At 32.3% G+C, this 15,269-nt stretch overlaps 2 protein-coding genes across 5 annotated transcripts in view; both read right to left on the reverse strand.

Annotated features, from left to right (window-relative positions):
* The window catches only part of LOC101497952 (ribonuclease J-like), a 10,706-nt gene extending 1,382 nt beyond the window's left edge, over positions 1-9,324 (reverse strand). Inside the window, exons 1-16 of one of the 3 annotated variants that reach the window (XM_004500595.4) lie at positions 8,995-9,314; positions 8,586-8,820; positions 7,921-8,044; positions 6,361-6,417; positions 5,890-6,081; positions 5,728-5,805; positions 4,012-4,194; positions 3,822-3,902; positions 2,917-2,982; positions 2,722-2,814; positions 2,397-2,522; positions 1,972-2,085; positions 1,769-1,864; positions 1,585-1,682; positions 1,108-1,508; positions 252-712 (exon numbers count right to left, since the gene is read on the reverse strand). In XM_004500595.4, the coding sequence (XP_004500652.1) occupies positions 252-712; positions 1,108-1,508; positions 1,585-1,682; positions 1,769-1,864; positions 1,972-2,085; positions 2,397-2,522; positions 2,722-2,814; positions 2,917-2,982; positions 3,822-3,902; positions 4,012-4,194; positions 5,728-5,805; positions 5,890-6,081; positions 6,361-6,417; positions 7,921-8,044; positions 8,586-8,820; positions 8,995-9,085 (2,496 nt within the window). In that variant the 5' untranslated portion in view covers positions 9,086-9,314. Of the gene's footprint in view, positions 1-251; positions 718-1,107; positions 1,509-1,584; positions 1,683-1,768; positions 1,865-1,971; positions 2,086-2,396; positions 2,523-2,721; positions 2,815-2,916; positions 2,983-3,821; positions 3,903-4,011; positions 4,195-5,727; positions 5,806-5,889; positions 6,082-6,360; positions 6,418-7,920; positions 8,045-8,585; positions 8,821-8,994 lie in introns of those variants that run through there. The other 2 variants (XM_073369013.1, XM_027334769.2) reach the window with 2 other exon arrangements.
* Positions 9,325-10,022: 698 nt separating this feature from the next.
* Positions 10,023-14,092, reverse strand: LOC101498621 (cycloeucalenol cycloisomerase). 2 transcript variants are annotated; one of them, XM_004500598.4, is made up of 9 exons: positions 13,933-14,092; positions 13,705-13,835; positions 13,519-13,602; positions 12,469-12,510; positions 12,115-12,225; positions 11,975-12,037; positions 11,771-11,899; positions 10,831-10,928; positions 10,023-10,566 (listed from the first exon to the last, which is right to left on the reverse strand). In XM_004500598.4, the coding sequence occupies exons 1-9, from the start codon at positions 13,937-13,939 to the stop codon at positions 10,374-10,376; spliced, it is 858 nt and encodes a 285-aa protein (XP_004500655.1). In that variant the 5' UTR covers positions 13,940-14,092; the 3' UTR covers positions 10,023-10,373. The 2 variants fall into 2 exon arrangements, with proteins under 2 accessions (XP_004500655.1, XP_073225115.1); XM_073369014.1 differs by having other exon boundaries at positions 11,771-11,945; positions 12,021-12,037; positions 13,933-14,091.
* Positions 14,093-15,269: the final 1,177 nt, after the last annotated feature.

Raw genomic sequence — 15,269 nt, forward strand, 5'->3', positions numbered from 1 at the left:
ATCGGAAGAAAAAAAAAAGCATTTTCCTATCTTACACAAAAAAGCAAAGTAGATTGGTGTACATTATGTGGATTTTTCATGGATTGCTTTTCACTACAATTTTACTAACAAAACCCATCAATGATTTTTACCTTTTACCAAACTGATCATTCAACATAAGAACCAACACACTTAGAATCAAGGATGATTATTTAAGTGACTGCACGGTGTCTTTTATACTATTTACAGAAAGTTGCTTATAAGAAACAAACCTCGTATGTCAGTACCAAAGATCTCCACAGAGACTTGCATTGTGCAGGACTTCTGCGGATCCCGTCAGCCAACAAGCTCTGGGATATCTCTTCCCAAAGAATCATCCTTCCCTTCACAACTTTAAATCTGTCACGTAGGTCACTCCGCAAACCAATCAGCTTCTTAACTTCCTCAGCTTTCCATTTATTTTTCCTAACTGTTTTTGGAGACTCTGGCTCAGCATTAGACATTTCTTCAGACTTGGCTTCTTCAATGTCTTCAGAATCATCTTTCTTCAGATTGGACTTATGCTCCTTTCGTGAAACATAACCATTGTTAGCTTTGATTGATTTCTCAACTGATGATGCAATGAATGGCTTCCAAAATTCATCTGTATCCTCTGAACCAGTTAAGTCGCCCTCAGCGCCACTTGCAGTGGTGTCTTTCTCTGGTAATAGTCCTTCAATATCAATGTCATCATCTGCACTAATTAATAGAACACGGGTGAGAGTAAACATAAAAGATTTAGTCATAAAAATTACACCAAAAGAAATTGGTGTAAATAAGGTATTGATGGAAATAAAATTCATACTTTCAACTATTAAATACACTGTAATCAAGCAAGATTTATTAGTGAATAACTTTGAAAACATCTGAATCCATAATTTTAATATTCACAACCAAGGGGAGACAACTTCAGAGTAATCAAAACTCAATTGGGGAAATGAATTGACCTTCAACATTGCTTTGTTTTGTGAAGAAAAATGCTAGAGCAAAAACCATAGTTAGATTGGTTTACACATAAATTTTATGTACATTGGTAGAGCAAAAACCATAGCTAGAGCAAAAGTTCTAGAGTCTAATGTACATTGGTACCTCTTATTTGCGGCGTGGTGGACTGGCTTTCCTTTCTATTTTCATCCACTGCTTTTCGTATTGTTGATATTTCTGGACCAACGTGGGATTTCCCAGACAATTTTTTGTTTACCTCATCAGAAAGAACAGCTCCAGGATTTTCTATGGCAATGGCAATTACTTCAGGCCGTTTACCACTGTACTTCCTCACCATCTTCCTCAACACCTCAGACACAGTTCTTTCCACGTGAGCCAGTGGACTTTTAACGGGACAGCTGGAAAGAGCTGCATGAGCAGCTTTATATAGTGCATCTAGCAGCTTCCCTTTATCAAGCCATAGGCATCTTGTAGTAATTCTTATCTTCCCTTTTAAGGTGCTTTCAGCAAAAGTTTCTAAATTTTTGGGGCGAAATATTTCAATGCTGTAATAAAAGATAAATATTAGGACACTATAAACATATTATACATCTCTCTGACTTTAAAACCTGAAAGATCTACCTAATCACAATGATGCCATCTAACGCAATTCTCAATCTTTCATCAATGAAGAGTTCATTAGATGTACCAAATGCTTTGTCGCCGTCACTATATTTCAACTGCATGAGAAAGGAAACCAAAAAAAAAATTCAAGCTTATTAGATATTTCTAAAAGAGGCCAAAGAGAATACTGAGGGCCACCAACCTGCAAATTCTCTTTTCCAAGGGAAATGAAACCATTAGAAAGAACCCTTCTATTTCTCAAATGTGAAACACCAAGCATCTCTCCATTCTTAATAACCTGGTGCATAAAGATCATCAGTCAACTTCCACATTTTATTTTTGCAAGAACTCACATGTTATATTTAAATAAATCTCTATCACAAGATATTAGAGTAAATAACTCACAGCAGTATGCCGAATGCCAGTCGATTTTCCGAGTGACTCATGCTCCTTCAGGAACAAGTATTCTCCATGTACAGGAAGAAAATGTTGTGGCTTAACTATTCTAAGTACTTCCTCCTGCAAAAATATATATTTTGTTAATTTGTTTATTTTTTATTAACATGTCATGTCAAACAACAATCATGTATGGAAATCAATATTAAAAGCCAAAACGTCACATGAATGAGTAAACTGAAAAGGCATCCAAAGAAGTTAACTATTTTGAAAAGGCTTGATCATTCATGTATGTAACTATATCCAGTTTCATTCAAAATAGTATCAAACTATCCTTGATTATTGTATATCTTCAAAACATTGAATAGACAAGGGCGCACAAATAAAATAAACGAGGAACAAATAAATGTTGTGAAATAAAAAAAAAAACTTACCAACTCTCCACGATATGCATGACCAGATGTGTGCAAACCTTCATTTTTTCCCATAACTATTGTTGATCCAATCTCGGATATGCGATTTAGCATTTCCATCACACGAGACTCATTACCAGGGATAACCTGGCAGTTTGTTTTTGAGTCAGAGGACAAATCAAACTACACAAACTGGTTTGTTGATAACAATTTCAAGATGTCATAGAAAGGATTGAAAGTAAGAATAGCATGTTGTAATTTCATAACAGGTTCTTTAATTATAATATGCGTGTTAGGCCTTACGATAAAGTTAATCCCAAATGAATGATGCAGTATTTTACCATACCTTAGCTGAATACAAAACAACATCTTCCTTGCTTAGTTTGAAAGCATGGCTACTTCCAAACGATGCAAGATTTAAGGCAGCACGTGGTTCTGCCTGACACAATACAACACATATTTGGTCAGATGCCCTAAACTTTTCTAATGTTCATATTTCATTAAATAAGGCAGTATTTTAAGGATATTGTAAGTAACTTACTTGAGAACCTGTTGTTACAATCAGCAGATCCTTAGGTGCATAAGCATCGATATCCTCTGCCTTCACCTATGTAAAATTAGAGACATTGAGATGCGGGACAACAGACATAAGGCGTACACATGCCGTTATAAATACAATACTAATAAAGAATTCCTTCTATTATAAATTTCAAACCACAAGTGGCTCACAAATAATGAATTGTATTGTAGTTATCTAACTAGCATGAAGACAAATCAGAAGATACATAAAATTAAACAAATAGTCATTGCCTCACAAGTTGTTAAAGTAGGGAGTAAATGTTGCCTGAAAAATCTAACAAAGATGTAAAGAACTAAAGACTGAAATATGACAAGAAATAACTTGATCAAAAAGTGCCAAGAATAGTACTATTTATAATCAAAACACACTATCTAACATGAAAGTTTAGTCTTGAAAGCAGACGATTATACTGAAAGATGATTTTGAATGAACTAACAAAGGGGAGCAGGCCAATTAGTTACAGATAATGACAACATACTGTACCATAACGAACCTCTTGAAATCAGTGTAATCAAAGCACTGAAGTAAGATGTCAAAAAGGGCTCCCAAAGTTAAAATACAGAGGCGAAGTTCATGTGGTGATTAATCTACTTGCAACGAAATTCCTCCAACAACAAATTAATAAATCAATCTGATTAAAGTATTCTGTTCAACATTTGAAAAACCATAACCCGTGACTTGCCTACATGCACTGAATTTCTGCTAAGAACCTAGTTAACGAAAAGCGGATCAGCAACACTAGACTCCAGCATGACAGTATGGTCTATGAGTTGGGATGGTGGGGTAGAAATTTAAAAATTAGGTCCACTCACCAAGTACATACAATTAGGAAGAATTCAGGAGAAAATTCTTAAAACATTTATTACCAGAGTGGATGGATCAAATGGAGCCTTTCCATCCTTCCAAGCTGCCTCTAAGTATGTCCTTAAAGACATTCCAACAAATACCTGATATAATAATAATAACAATACAATTAAAGTTTCTTAACATTTGTCATTGTAAACAAGAAAACAATTATCAATTGCATTAAAGAATACTAGCTAGAGGGAACATTACCAACTTTCTGCCAGTTAAATCAGCAGCAGCTTTCACACTTCCAATCCGATGAAGATTTGATGCAAACTGGGTTGTGATGACCCTTCCTTTAGAAGCTGAAATATGCCTCAATAATGCATCTGCCACAGCAGATTCACTGGTTGTCCTTCCAGGCGAGAGCACATTTGTTGAATCACTCATCATCTGAAAGGCAATGCCCGAACAGTGTTTGCTTGTTGTTGACATTTAAGATAAACAAGGGAAAGGATATATATTTGATTGGAAAAAAAACAAAAAATAAATAAACAGTGGACATGATCAAGTTAAACTATAAACATGTGAGCATCCGGTATATTAGACTAATCTTTTGATCTCTCAAAGCAATATTCAATAGAGAAAAACAACAGCAATGGGTTTTTTTTCCTAACAATACAAGGGAGAAAAAGCACGTTGAAAAGAATATCTACTAACCAAAGTAGAGCTTACATATTTAAAATAGAATAAACTATCAATTTGGTTTTCAAACTGTCCCTCTCTCCAATTTAGTCCATGAACTATTATTAATCTACCAATTTAGTCCCTAAACTATCATCTTTCTCATACTTTTAAAGTAATTGAGAGATTAAATTGATGGATTAATAATAGTTTAGGGACTATTTAGGCATTGTTTGATAACGTCAATAAGCTAGCTTATAAGTGTGTTGGATTAATGGGATGTGTTTGGTAAACAAGTTTTTCTTATAGTTTATAGTTTATTCTAATACACTATTTCAAGTAGCGTTTGAGCTTATAGCTTATAGCTTATAACTTTTTACATTATCTTCCATTTATAATCTTATTATTTTATTTTTATTATTTTTTTATCCTGAGATAAAACATAACCGTCCCATTAACTTACTACTAACCCACTCTCTTTTGTATCTTCTTCTTAGTGCTATTACTTTAGTCTTTTTTTTTTACAGAGCGGTGTTATTACTTCTACATAGCACATTCATTCTTTCATTCCTTGTTAGAAAAATTCACAACAAAATTTAACTTTCATGCATTGCAAGAATCTCTGCTAGATAACACAAAACTGACGAAGGCATGCATTGCAATTTTTATTTTTAAATTTTTTTATACATTTAATAAATATATTTAAAATTAAATAACTATGTACTTTTTTTATTAAAAAAAAGAAATAGTTGTGTATTTTTATGTCATTTTACAATTACAAAAGCTAAATTTACTAAATATTTTTATTTTAATCAATTAGTTTTTCAGCTATAAGTTATCAACTAGTTTTTCAGTTATCAACTAGCTTTTCAACTATCAGCTAGCTTATAGCTTACTTTTACCAAACAGAGCCTTAGTATATTTCTATAGCTCATGGATCAAATTGGAGAGAGAATGATAGTTTAGATACCAAATTAATGGTTTGATTCTTTAAAATATATATTATCAAGGAAAAATAATGCAATGACATTTTGAAGTGGAAACACATCCTTTGAGCATTTCTACCAGGCACCAGCACTGACCACGAAAGCCATACTCAGCTTAACAGGGACTATCTAGGAACTGCTCAGAGAACACCACCACAATAGAAAATATACACCTCAAGTAAACGATTAGTTAGTAGCCATTGAAACCCTCACGTTCTTCCAATTGCATCAAGTTTATCTCTTCTCTAACATTAAATCCAACGATAAGCTCAAGATAAATTATCTAAAGCCGTAGTTAGTAATTCAGGCGACTTACCAATGTTACTCCTTCTTTAGAGAGTTCCTCTAAACCCTCTCGATCAAAAACTTTCCCATCAAGTGGTGTCTCGTCAATCTAATGAATCAACTTTTTCAGCAACAAGAGATTCAAGGTAAATGAAAAGGACAAAGCACTGAGAAATAAAAGTAAAATTCTGACCTTCCAATCCCCAGTGTGAAGAATAGTACCGTCGGAACATCGAAGAACTAGTCCGCAACAGTCAGGAATAGAATGAGTCACCCGGATAGGTTCTATCTCAAATGGGCCAGCCACAAACTTGTTCTTTGTTCTAAATATTTTTAGTCTAGATGGAAGAAAAATACCATGCTCCTTCAAACGTTTTTTTATAAGCTGTTAAAAAGAAAAAGTTTCACCTTCGGTACAATGAACAAAATAGACAATGCAAAGAGCAGATATTTGATGACAAAATTGTGCAAACAAATTTTGAGTTATAACAGATGTCTATTACAGTGATGGAAAGTGAAGAACTCAGAGTTATTCAACTTCAATTCAAGATATGTAGATACTGTCATCTTCTATCACTTCCTACTATCAGTTTACTTGGTAAACGCAGAAATTGAACTAATTAAAACTAACATTTATACAAATATATATTTTATTGCCGAATACCTCCATTGTAAAGGAAGATGCAAAAATTGGTGTACTTGAATCCAATGCTGGGATGACCTGATGAACCAGGATATGTTGTGTTAAGAATGAACATAAATGAAGGACAAATTGCATTGTTATGAATAATGGATTAGAATACAAATGTAAGAAGGAAAATGGAGTATTAGAAGGAAGAAGGTAAAAGCAACATATTTTCACATAAGAGAATAATAACTCATTAAACTTTAAGATGATACACATACATACAGAAACATTGAGGACTGAAGCAAGGCTACTAAGCAGCAGCCTCTTTGAAATCTAGAAAGATATAGGAGGCTGCAGGGTAGGAAATACCTAGAGCCGCAAGAAAAAAGAACACAGGAATCAAAACAAATGTATGTTGAAAATTCTTATTAGGCAATAGAGATTATGCATCAGAAGCCTCTAAAGTCTAAATTGAATGAATAGAAAAAAGCATATAGAATCTAGACACTCCATTGCTATTAAAAGAATAAAAATTCAATTCCAAGATGAAAATAGTGGGGGTCGGTTGACCGTGAACTCCAAAATAACTATACAAACTTCAGCAGAAATAGCCTTGTGACTTGTGAGGCTTACAATTCTTTCATATATACTCCCTCCGTCTCACAATGAATGACATTTTAGCAACAACAAAAATTGTCTCAAAATGAATGTCATTCATAATTTTCAATGCAACTTTAATTATTTTCTTCTTATACTGCTCTTCAATGATTACTATATCCACAACTTCCAAATCTTCATTATACTTTACACTGATAATAGTGAAAAACCCACAAATAATTAAAATAGGTGGTTTGATAAAATGACTTTTCTCTTTCTTCTAATGATTGTATTTCTTAATATGTGTGCAAAAACCTTAAAAGACACTCATTGTGAGACGGAGAGAGTAGTTGGTATGAATTATTTTCCAAACAAACATCTCCATTCTCCAACTTAGATGGGATCTTAACCTTTGGAAAAGAGCCATAAAACACAAAACTTTGAAACGTTTGGGGTTTCAAGTCAGAAAGAGAAAAGACGATCGGGGTTGCAAGTGAAAGTACTTTGAAAATACACAGTAGTCCCAAGCAAGGGAACATGAATACACAACAAAGGGAACTAATTGTTGAAGGTTGTAAAGGATCTGGCTTAAGTAGCCAGAAAACCCATCAAATAGTCGTATGCCTAAAAATGCTCCACACCCCGAGCCACCAATTGTAGAATTAAGTTATTTGTAGGCTGCAATTCAGTAAATGTAAATCTCCTTCAAATCAAAGCTCGATGCCTTTTCATTATCAAAGCAGTAACAGCACCAGTGATAGCTTTCTTCAACAAACTAAAGAAGTGCTTCTTTAAGTTCTGTCTTAGTTTATTATGATATGATGCAACAAACACTGAGCATTATAAATTAAAATATCCTTTCACAAATACTCAGGCATATTCAATGGCTCATGCCAAAGAGAAATAACATGTTGGCAAAAGGTGTAGTTATGTTTTCGTCATCAACAAGTAAAACCTAACCAATCAAGCCACAAAGTCTGATAGAGAAGGAAACATTACCCAAGGCAACGCACCGATATGATCTTCATGACCATGTGTTATAACAAGCGCTTCGATTTTGTGGCTCCATTTTCGTATAAACGTAGTATCCGGTATAATCTTTTGTACTCCAAGGTCATCATAGCTGAAAAACCAAACCATGTACATACCAAAATCACTTAACCAAATAAAAGTAAAGGAAATCACACAGCAAAAGGAAATTCCACAATTACTTGTATAAATTGCATTACTAAATTTAAAATAAACAAAAAGATAATCAAGCGGTCTTATTATGGCTTGTTTAGATTCACTTATTTGAGTTTATTTACTGGCATAAACACTTGTGAGACCAATTGGAAGAGCTTACAGAAACCACTAACGACGACGTGTCCATAAGCTATTTTTAGCTTATTTTCACAAGATATCCGGGATAGTTTTTTTTTTTTATATTGGGGAAGTGGAAAATTATTATTAATTAAAATAGCATTAATAACCATTTTACAACTATCCCAAAGAATTTGATTTTTGTTTCTCGAGGTTACGATGTCAAATTCTTACCAATGGGCACACACCTCGTGGAAACCGTTTAACTTAATTTTATCTCTAATATATAAGCATATGTATGATAGTTTGTTTATCCCAACAAATACACTTAGGATGAATAATGAGAAGTATAAGGGACTCACTCAGGAAACATGATACCAGCATCAATGAGGATATAACGGTCATGATTCCCTACAAGCATACAATTCATTCCAATTTCACCCAAACCACCAATAGGGAGAACGCGTAACGGCGGTCCATCAGTTCCTTCGTAAAATTGTTCCATCTTGCGTTGAACAGAATCTTCCATACTTTTTCTTGGACCTTCAATTCTTCTCCTTCTTTTGTGAGGTGCTCTAGAATTAGATCCATCACTACCTATAATCATGCACACAAAATAACCGCCAATTAGTAATTACATTACATGAAAATAATAATAATAATAATACTATGAGTATATAGTAAAATAGTTAGTTAATGTTGAAATGTAGTAGTAGTAGTAGTAGTAGTAGTAGTAGTAGTAGTAGTAGTAATAAGTGTGAATGTGAAAACCTGAAGCAGAGAGCGCTGAAGCAGAAACGGAAAGTGTGGTTAATTTTGGGCGGTGAAAGAGGAGAGGGAGAGAGGTAGTAAGAGAAGCCATTTTGGAGGAGAAGGGGTTTGTTGAAAAGAGAAAATCTTATGCTATGCTATGCAAAGAGTGTTGCAAGTTTCCAGAGATTAGAAGCTAGGTAGTGAGTGTTGGTGCTTCTGCTTCTTGTGCTGGTTCATAGCGGGAAATGGATTTTCAGTGGATTGGTTTGGTTGAGGTTCAGAAATATCTTTCTTATCGATTTCATTTCTGCATTACGACACTCAAACCAAACGTGCCTACCACACGTGTGGAATGGGAAACCCCTTCTCTCATTGTTGCACTCTTGCCTCACTCTAGCTTTGGTTTAAGAAATTATAAAATCAAATATTTAAAAGTTATATATATTTTTATATTTTTTCAATAATTATTTTATTATACAGATTGGTTTATATTTATTTTAAAATATATTGCTCACATTGTAAATTATTTTTTTCTTTAGCTTTATTTTTTATTTTCCTATTAACTAAAATAACAATAAACCATTTTAATAAAAATTAAATAACTGTGAGTCTATTCATCAAAAAACAATAACTATAGCTTTCTATTTTAAAGCCATTTCATATATTGTAAGACATAAAAACTTGAAAGAAAACCAATAACTATAGTTTTCTAAAATTATATTGTTTTAAGTCCCAATTTAATAGGCACATACCATTATTGTTATACGTCCCGAGTACAAATTCAAAATCTTACCATTGTTGTGAATTTCTATTGATAATGATATATCATCCCTAGGCAAAAAACATAATAATAATAATAATAAAATCTATTATAATAGATTCGAAAAAGGACGTCCCTGGTATTCTTCCTTAAGTCCTTAGTAAAATCCATAAGGAATTCACCCAATGTCAAAAGAGTGTTAAAAGGTGGAACTTAGTGGTTTGATCGTTAACACCGGAAAAAAATTGATGCCTCCAAATTTTAGGGTCAAAAACCACAGCAAATATTTCAAGATCATGTGTAGGATAATCTGCCTCATTGGCATAAGTTGTCTAACCAAAATAATAAACATAACTATTTTGTATTCTTTTTATAAACTAATTTACTGAAAATTAATTAAAGATCTAACATGTTGCATTACTGCTAATGCGTTGGCTACTTCCTAATACAACATCAAAGCACTACAAACACAACATATATCTGATCAGAAATTTGGCACTGCAAGCATTAATACAAGGATAGTCCAAGTTTGTTTCTTCTGCAGATTCTCCACATAACAATCAGCACTTTATGATTGCTTTGATGTGTAGTGGAAACCATATTCTCTCCATTTTTCTGAGTTCTATTCATGTAATGCTCATGTGAGATTGGCGTAACCTGAAAACCAGGGTAATCCTGTTTGAGAACACTGTTTTGCTTCGGAGACCGGAACGATAGGCCCCAGAAAGATGCGCCATAAATCAAGTATTATTGTGACCAGCATTGCAGCACCCAAAGCATCAACAGCCACTCTGGGCAAGTCCCATTTATTGCCAGGTTTCTCATCAATCCTGCATTTTCACATCAATAAGATTAGGACAATGCTGACACATTTCCATTTTTTGCGATCAGGTATGCAACTACTCCAAACACAGAAGGAGGCAACTCAAACAACTGCTAACTGTCCTTAAGGTGTAGCTCAATTCGTTGAACTGAGACACCCAAAGAAGTTTGGAAAGGAGGTTCAGAGTTCAAACCTTGACTGCTAACAATTAACATTTATTTGTCTATAAAAAAAAAAGGAGAAAAAATTAACCGCTAGTTAAAAAACTTACCTTAGAAACATTGGGAAGCTCACCATAAAGTAGATTGCATAAAACAATGATCCAACTGTGTACATAGAATCTCGATCCACAAATGTATAATAGGGGAACTGCATATATACAATACATAACAATTACATTATTCTCAAAATTGGGTATTTCGTATTTAAGGTCAAAGGCGATAATACCAGATAAAATCTTGCAGTAAAACAAAAACTAAGTGATTATGAGTCCACTCCATAAATTGCTGTACCAAACTAACAAATTGTTGGCCAAAAAAGTGATTGAGAAAATTTCTAAACTAGAAGAAATGGTTATGTAAATATATTCATATATGAGGACTATGTGGAGAAAGTATACCATCCAAGGGATAAAAACTCACCAAAAAAAGCACTAAAAGTTAACCTTAGTTTACCAAAAGAATGTTGTCGTTTATTTATGTAGGTAATCATACATAATAAAATAGACTTTTATTGTTGCTTCTGCTGCAACAAAAGAAAAAATGAAATGTATAACAAATATGGCAGAGTGTGTATCATAACAACTCAATTAATTTGGGAAGGAAAATCAGGGTAGACTTGATGATAGGGAAATTTTCAATTAAAAGAAAACACTGAGATAACCATATAAAATAGGTTGCCTAACATAATGCAGAAATGGAAGAACCCTGCTGCAAAAATAGCAATAAAAATTTATGCATCCAATGCAGGTTCCTTGAAATGTACAAAGGCAGTGAAACTCAAATTTTCTGGATTAGGCTTCAGGACTATACAATGTATACATTTTAAAAATAAAATGTTAGATAAATTTGAATAACAAAAAACAAGGCATACTTAAATGCTTTGATACCTCAAAACGATAATTGCAATTCATGAATATACAGATCCAAAAATGCATGACTAAACAAAGATCATAGTAATAAAAACCAGCAGAGTGGTTTGTTACAACTTACATTGGAAATAGCCAATGTCTCCAGGTATGCTATAAAATAAGAAAGAGCGAGAACCCATGCAGCTTCAAAAGCCCACTGAATTTTTTCTGGCATATCAGCAAGATAATGCCGTAACCGGCGCAGTGTCATGTTTGATGCAACATGATAAAAGAGGAAGCAAACATGAGTGAGCAGGAGATAATGCCGTAACCGGCGCAGTGTCATGTTTGATGCAACATGATAAAAGAGGAAGCAAACATAAGTGAGCAGAAATGTTGTGTGTGGTACCTGCCACCAACAAATAGAGCAAATCAATAAAGAGTATGTGGCTTCACATAGAGATAACTAATAGGTCCTTGGCTTACATTGTTCATTCTCCATGATGGAAAGGTATAAGATGCACCCAGAACTGTGAAAAAGTAATGAGTCCAGAAATAATTCCCAACATAACTGAAGATTATTATCCAGAGACTGGCCTGTCAGCGGTATATATATACATGTACATGTTAGGCTGTGAGGAGACCAAAGAACTTACATAAATAATATATATATATATATGTAGACATACATATAGAAAAATAGACCATTAAATAATCATAATAACAAGAAAAGTCAAAGACATAGCAAATACACGAAATAACACTCCAATGTCACTTAATAATATTTTAAGGTGCACATAACAATACAATAAAATAATGGTACCCCATAAAAACACTTACCTTGACCCAATAACGTTCTTTCCAAGATATGCCTCTATCAGCCTGCAAAATTTGATACATCATTATTAAAGACAAACTAACACTTTTCTCAGCTCACATTGTTTATATCAGCAGGAGAAGAAATAAACTATCTTTTGGGATAAAAAACTGCAAGAATTCATTAGTCATTGTTACTAACTAAAGGCCTATTTGGATTGCCTTTTTTAAGCTTATCTACTAGTATAAACACGCAGGAAAAGAAATAAACTATCTTTTGGGATAAAAAACTGCAAGAATTCATTAGTCATTGTTACTAACTAAAGGCCTATTTGGATTGCCTTTTTTAAGCTTATCTACTAGTATAAACACTTGAAAGATTGTTTAGAAGAGCTTATGAAAACAACTTATGACATGTTCATAAAATGTTCTTAGCTTATTTCCATAAGCTCTCCAACATACGAAAACAACTTATAGTTAATAGGAAAACAATTTGAATTTATTTTAATATTTTGTTATAGAAATATAGTATACATAAAAATTTATATGACAAACGCTTATGTTACATAAACATTTATGTAGTAAGCACTTAATTGAGTTGTTTATCTGAATAGGAGTATAGGACCTAAGTATGAATATGAATAGCATTATAGCAGCATAAAAGCGGTGCAGCATAGTTCACATGAGAATCAACAATCAGGACCAACTATAGTATAAATCAAATAGGGGGGTATCAAGTCAGACAAGCGTAATGCAGACAACTAGGAAGCAATCAGGACCCTTTACTTTGTGAAAACATATTTTCGAGTTAACAAAAAGATAAAATACTTTTGGGGTGAATAATTATCTACATTTTCGAAAATAATAAAAACTTCAAAAGAATTAATCTTATTATTTCCATAAATGCACCATCATTTCATCTTATCTTCATCACAACGGTTCCTTCAAGAGTCTAAATTAAAATGAAGACATATTTTAGAAAATGAAAAAAGAAAATATGTTCATAAACTAGAGAAACACTGCCTTAAGCTTGTTTAATTTTTGTTTGGGAAAGTTTGAGGTGAAGATACATACCTTACCAACGAGCAGCAATGGAATGAGAAAAGAAGGAATAGCTGAGACTAACCCAAGAAGCAGATATTCCAATTCAGTGAAGTTCTGGAAAGTAAGATTTCACAATATTATTTTCCTAAAAAAACTATGATCGAAAAAGAATAATAGTTTGTAAAGGTGAATGAAGATATTAAAAAGGAGAGAAACCTCATAAAGCTTGAAAGGAACAACAATGCCGAGACAAAGGGAGAGCCAAAAGGGGGTGTAAAGAAGGAAGAAAAGTTCGCCCCATCTTTTGCTGGGGTTTGGAGCCAACCATAAGCTTGGAGTTGATGAAGCTGAAAACGCAATTTGCAATAAAAAAAGAAATAAAGAATTTGAGAATACAGAAAAACATATGAATCGGAGAATAGAGAGATACGAAAATGGAGTTACCGCCCATTTTGGAGAAAGCGATCTGGTTAACGGATGCGAGATGAGTTATTGCGAAATTGAGTAAATACCTCTTTCCTTTGACTACTGTTCACTCTATGCTTCACTCACTCGTGTCATAAGATAATAACTTTCGATTTAAATCAAATGCACTAGAATCTGGAAAACCAAACTCATTAACTAAAAAGCTTTATTTTGATACATGCTATATACTAGTCGGTTCACAAAATAATTTTCACATTTAATATTTACACAAATAATTAATTGATTTCAATTATTATAAAAGTAAAAATATAATAAATTAAAAATAATATACGTAATATTAATTATATAATAGAATTCATAAAAAAAAAAAGTAAAATTATATTGAAAGTTAAAAGTAATAATTATTTTAAAATAAATTATTATGAGACGAATAAAGTATTATTTAAATTTTTATAAAGATAAATAAATAAATTGAAGTAAACATGTTTAATTTTTTAAATGTCTTTCTCTTAATTAAATTAAGTGATTGTGCGTAGTTAATTCATACGAAGTTTGAACTATACTTAGAATAATTCTCTCTCAAACTTTAATTGTATCTCACAAATGTCTAAGTTACTAGAATTCTATTATATTAAAAGTTAGAAAATTAAAATAAATAAATAAATATTACCTTTCTCTTCATTATTTTTTCTTTCTGTCAGTCCCAATTACTCTTGAAAGTATAAAGATAATATGTTATTATTTTTTTAATAAATTGTTATAAATTCTCCCTATATAATATATATATGTATATATTTTAAAAGTATACATAATTATATATTATTTTCTTCATTTTTTACGTTGTTATCTTAAAATAAAAATTTTAGTTTTAAAAAATAAATAATAAATTATATTTTTATATTTTTTTTTCGATTCAAACATGATCAGTTACATTATTAATTTATGTAACATAATCAATAATATATAATTTGATTTATTTATTTATTTTTGAAATATTAAGATTCAAAAATATTTGCATTAGAGTTTTCAAAATAGTTTAAGTTTTTGACATTTTTTATGTTATTAATGTTATTTACAATTTAAATTAAATTGTTTTAAATTTTATTTTTCTTTGGGCTCTTTTCCTCCTTCCTCAAACATGGTAAAAGTCTGTTTGGTTGGACAGTAGCATACTTTTTTCGCTTCGGAATGTAAATTCTCCGTGAAACAAGAAAAGAAACTAGTAACAAATAAAGATGCACCGGGTGAATATTCCACCTTAAAAATGTAAATATTCGCTCTTCAAATGTAAACATCAAATAAAATCAATTTTAAGTCTTTAAAATAACTTTTTCCCGAATACTCCACTGGACTAT

Source organism: Cicer arietinum, chromosome 5, assembly GCF_000331145.2.
Source record: "Cicer arietinum cultivar CDC Frontier isolate Library 1 chromosome 5, Cicar.CDCFrontier_v2.0, whole genome shotgun sequence".
Lineage (NCBI taxonomy): Eukaryota > Viridiplantae > Streptophyta > Magnoliopsida > Fabales > Fabaceae > Cicer > Cicer arietinum.

What these genes read in the sequence shown, in the direction of transcription:
- LOC101498621 (XM_004500598.4), bottom strand. An exon ending in CATTGCTGCTCGTTGGTAAG is followed by an intron (nt 12,511 to 13,518) that starts GTATGTATCTTC and finishes CAAATTTTGCAG; the next exon opens with GCTGATAGAGGCATATCTTG. An exon ending in TTTATCATGTTGCATCAAAC is followed by an intron (nt 11,900 to 11,974) that starts ATGACACTGCGC and finishes GTTGCATCAAAC; the next exon opens with ATGACACTGCGCCGGTTACG.